This window comes from Euphorbia lathyris, chromosome 8 (assembly GCF_963576675.1).
Source record: "Euphorbia lathyris chromosome 8, ddEupLath1.1, whole genome shotgun sequence".
Lineage (NCBI taxonomy): Eukaryota > Viridiplantae > Streptophyta > Magnoliopsida > Malpighiales > Euphorbiaceae > Euphorbia > Euphorbia lathyris.
The window spans coordinates 21,479,917-21,484,695 of record NC_088917.1 but is presented as its reverse complement, the minus strand read 5'-3'; the positions used below and the strand labels follow the sequence as shown (position 1 = coordinate 21,484,695).

The 4,779-nt window shown below is 30.4% G+C and overlaps 1 protein-coding gene across 1 annotated transcript; it reads left to right on the top strand.

Annotated features, from left to right (window-relative positions):
- The first annotated feature begins 1,510 nt into the window (after window positions 1-1,510).
- LOC136203816 (peroxiredoxin-2) lies at window positions 1,511-3,403 on the top strand. Its single transcript, XM_065995055.1, has 3 exons — window positions 1,511-1,726; window positions 1,831-1,910; window positions 2,948-3,403. The coding sequence occupies exons 1-3, from the start codon at window positions 1,572-1,574 to the stop codon at window positions 3,199-3,201; spliced, it is 489 nt and encodes a 162-aa protein (XP_065851127.1). The 5' UTR covers window positions 1,511-1,571; the 3' UTR covers window positions 3,202-3,403.
- The last annotated feature ends 1,376 nt before the right edge of the window (window positions 3,404-4,779 follow it).

Here is a 4,779-nt window from a genome sequence, read left to right as displayed (position 1 = left end):
ATTTTAGGGATTAATTTAAATTATGTAGAACGTTTAGATATAGATATACAGAGAATTAGAGAGATTTTAGGGATTAATTTAAATTCTGTAGAACTCTTAGATATAGTACGGATAAAATAATCTTTTTATAAATAAATATAATAATATAACTAAAATTAATATATTATATTTTTTATTATATTTTTTATCAGTAAAAAAGGAGGAAGTGACACCTCAGCTCCGTCGTTACTGTTTTATATTATATATAGATATGCAGAGAATTAGAAGGATTTTAGGGATTAATTTAAATTATGTAGAACTTTTAGATATAGATATGCATGGAATTAGAGATATTTTAGGGATTAATTTAAATTATATATAACTTTTAGATATAGATATGCAAAGAATTAGAGAGATTTTAGAGATTAATTTAAATTATGTAGATCTCTTAGATATAGTACAGATAAAATAATCTTTTTATAAATAATATAATAATATAACTAAAGTTAATATATTATATTTTATATTATATTTTTTATCAGTAAAAAAGGAGGAAGTGACACCTCACATCCATCGTTACTGTTTTATATTATATATAGAAGATATGCAGAGAATTAGAGAGATTTTAGAGAGTAATTTTAATTATGTAGAACTTTTAGATATAGATATGTAGGGAATTAGAGATATTTTAGGGATTAATTTAAAGGGTAAAGTTCAAATAAAACCTCTGTGGTTTTACTAATTTTCAGATAAAGGACTGTGGTTTACTTTTTATCAAAACGATGATTGAGGTTTTTAACTTTAACAAAATAAGGATTTTTTCGATTGATATTATTAAAATCAGCTTTGACGATTTTGAAAATGACATATTTTAAGAACTACTAATATTCTAAGCAACTTTAATTCTTCAACTTTTTTATTTTGAGATTGTTTAGATGATGTTTGGTAAAGAGAGAGAAAGTTAGTGTTTAGAGAGAGAAAGTTCCAAAAAAGATGATTTTTGAAAATCGGAAATGTAGTTCCATAGAAAATATGATATTGAACAACTTTAATTTTTGAAAATTTTCATTTTCAGGTCGTTAAAGATGATTTTAATAGCTTTAATCCAAGTTTGAAACCTTAATCCTCGTTTTGACAAAAAGTAAACCACAGTCCTTTATCTGAAAATTAGTGAAACTACATGGGTTTTATTTGAACTTTACCCTAATTTAAATTATGTATAACTTTTAGATATAGATATGCAGAAAATTAGAGAGATTTTAGAGATTAATTTAAATTATGTAGATCTCTTAGATATAGTACAGATAAAATAATCTTTTTACAAATAAATATAATAATATAATTAAAGTTAATATATTATATTTTATATTATATTTTTTATCTGTAAAAAAGGAGGAAGTGATACCTCAAATCCATCGTTACTGTTTTATATTATATATAGATTTAACACCGTTTCTCTTTACTGGATGCCAAAATTTTATCAAATACAATTAATACCATTCTCTATAATATCTATGAACTTTTCAACGCTGTTACTTTCACTTTTGTCATTTACTCTTCTCATTTCTATCACTAATCAAATAGACCAAACTATGGCTCCGATTGCCGCCGGAGATACTTTGCCTGACGGAACTCTTGCTCACTTCGACGAGCAAGATCAGATGCAGCAGGTTTCCATCCACTCACTCGCCGCCGGTAAGAAGATCGTCATCGTCGGTGTTCCTGGTGCTTTCACCCCAACTTGCAGGTACAAAAAATTCTTCGTGTTCTCCGTCAATAGGCATTACGATCTTAAGTTTGAGATTTGTCGAATTGAGGGATTTTAATTGGTGTTATTGGCTTGTGTGTTAGCTTGAAGCATGTTCCAGGCTTTATTGAGAAAGCAGATGAGTTGAAATCAAAGGGAGTCGCAGAAATTCTGTGCCTCAGCGGTACGTTTCTTTTCAATTTATTTTTGGGGATTTTAACACTTTACTCATGTTTGACTCTGATATATTGGTGATACTTCGTTTATCATTTCAATAAGAGCATGTGATTTTCAATTGAACATTACAGTTAACAAAGTCAAAAACTAACTTTGGCCTTCTAGTTCATTAACTCTGGCCTTGGATTCAAGAGTATAATAAGATCAGTGTCTTTTTAGAAAGTAAACTTGTATATTGTATGAAGAACTTTGCTTGGTTATTGGGATTTTAATCATTAGTAGTTGATTGAATCTTGAATGGTCAAATTGGCATTGGAAAATCTACTGCTCCATTGAATGAATCCACTCTCGTATACCGTTATCTAATAGCATCATCATATATAGTACTGTTGTAGCCTAAGCACAAGAATATATTTTTGAAGGAAAGATCAATTGTTGAAAGCCTAATGCTTTTGGGATGAAGGCCTTAATCATGAGATTAATGACCTTGAGATGCCAGTAGACGACAGTAGACTTTCCTTTGTCTTGAGTAAGGTTCAGAATAACTTAGTAAATGTTTTGCTTCTCGCTGAGTCCGAAAAAAGAAATATCCTTGCAGCATTAAATGGCAAGCTATTTATAGCTCTTAAGGATAGAAGTTACCTTGTATGCATGGAAGTTGTCATGTTCCACGTTTAAGAACGTTGTTGTGAAGTGAGCTAAGCATAACTTAAAGAAAATAATGGAGGGTTGTATATGTGTTACATCAAGTTTTAATATAAATTATGGAATTCAGTTCTAGTTATTAAATCATGAATTTTCAAATTGACATTGGAAATCTACTGCTTTATTGAATCCACTCTCATATACCATTGTCTGCTAGCATCAAAACTATATAGTATTAATGTGTTTTGGCATCTGAGTTCCAGCTATGGAATCATGGATTTTCAAATTGATACTGGAAATCTATTGCTTTATTGAATACAATCTCACATAGCATTGCCTGATAGCACCATAGTATATAGTATTCGCATATGGCATCTGAGTTATGAATATTATTTGCAGTCAATGACCCCTTTGTGATGAAGGCATGGGCCAAAACTTACCCGGAAAACAAGCATGTTAAGTTCTTGGCTGATGGTTCAGGAACATACACCCATGCTCTTGGCCTTGAGCTTGACTTAAAAGAGAAAGGACTCGGTATTCGATCTAGAAGGTTTGCCCTCTTGGTGGATGACCTCAAAGTGAAGGCTGCAAACCTTGAAGAAGGCGGAGAGTTTACCGTCTCCAGTGTTGATGAAATCTTAAAGGCTCTTTAAGTTATCAGGGCAGTTCTTTCCAGCTCTTGTAAGCTTTTAAGTATTCGACTGATATGTTGTATCGAGTTCAAAGGTCATTTTAGTTTTGTTATTGATCAGAAGTCTGTATTTGGAATAGTATGTGTTGATTATGGGAATAAAGGAGTTCTTTTTAGGGAGAAAATAGCAACAGAATTCATAATGCATATTACCACTGGGTTAATATCTGCAGATAATCAGAGTTTTTGTGAATTAGCTTTGGAAAATAAAGAGTCTCCGCTCTCCAAGGAATTTGGGAAGTTGTTCTCATTCTGCCTAGCTTCCTTGGCTTTTGAACAATATCAGTGTGATTTGGGGGGTTTTATTGCAAGCAGCCAGTGCTTGCAATACCTGCTTAGGATTCCGCCATGTGTTGCCCACATGGCGCAATTTCAACCGGGTACTGCAAGCACCAGGCGCTCCTAAGAAAACCCCACAAATTGGACACTAACATTGCAAAAATCCTTGTAAACAAGGAGCAACTATAGGGCTGTCAATTTTTGGCACGATAACAGTGCAAAAATTCATGTAAACAAGGAGCAACTTACAGGGCTGTCAATTTTTGGCATGATAACACAATTTACAAATATAGTCAGTTTGACATGACTTATTTGTTAATTTTTGTTGCATTTTGTATCATATATAACCATTTGTAGCTTAAAAGTAGAATGCAAATTTGATTGCAGAAATTAAAAAGGAGAACGATATATGTATTTTGTAAAACATATTAAATCTCATCTCAAAGGAAATATTTCATCGTTCCTATTTAAAATCTTTGTTGAACTTTTAAATCAATCTTTTATGTCATCTCATCCCTCCATTCAAACAAAAGTTATAATGGATTAAAAACTGAATAAATATAAAATAATCCCAAATATAGATTGGACTGATCCTGGCCTCGGTTGAAGGTATAATGCAAACAAGAAAGACAAATTTTCAAAGGTTTTTAATCTGAATAATCTATACTATATATAATTACGGAAATAGAGAGAAATGAAAAGAAGTGTTTTAGAGGTCTTTTTGATGAGTTGTCAACGTAGTAAAAAATCAGATTAAAAATATTTAATTAATTAAAAATAAATATTTAATTAATTAAAAATAACAAATTTATATTTATAATATATTAAATAATTACTAGCCTATTAATTAAAATAATAAAAGAAAGCAAGAGTTACGGGAAGATGAAAAAACACAAAGCAAAGGAAATCCAAAAGTCACAAATAAACTTCTATATAAAGCATGATAGATAGTATTTCACCATTATACTCATTGGTCACGATAGATAATATTATATTTCTGAAGGTAAATATTCGATTTTTTTCATATGTTGTAGTTATTTTGTTCTCAATTATGTTGTTGTTTTATTTTTATTAAACAATAGTTATTATAGTTTCATCTTTCAGATTCATTTCTGTTGTTACACAGGTTCTATACCTCTCGCTATCTTATCCATGTTTTCTTTTTTATTTGTCTTTTTTTTCCAAACCGATAGCTTCAATTGAAGAAATCCGACAGAAACAGAAGATGCATGAACAACTAAAACTGGAAAACACAAAAGTG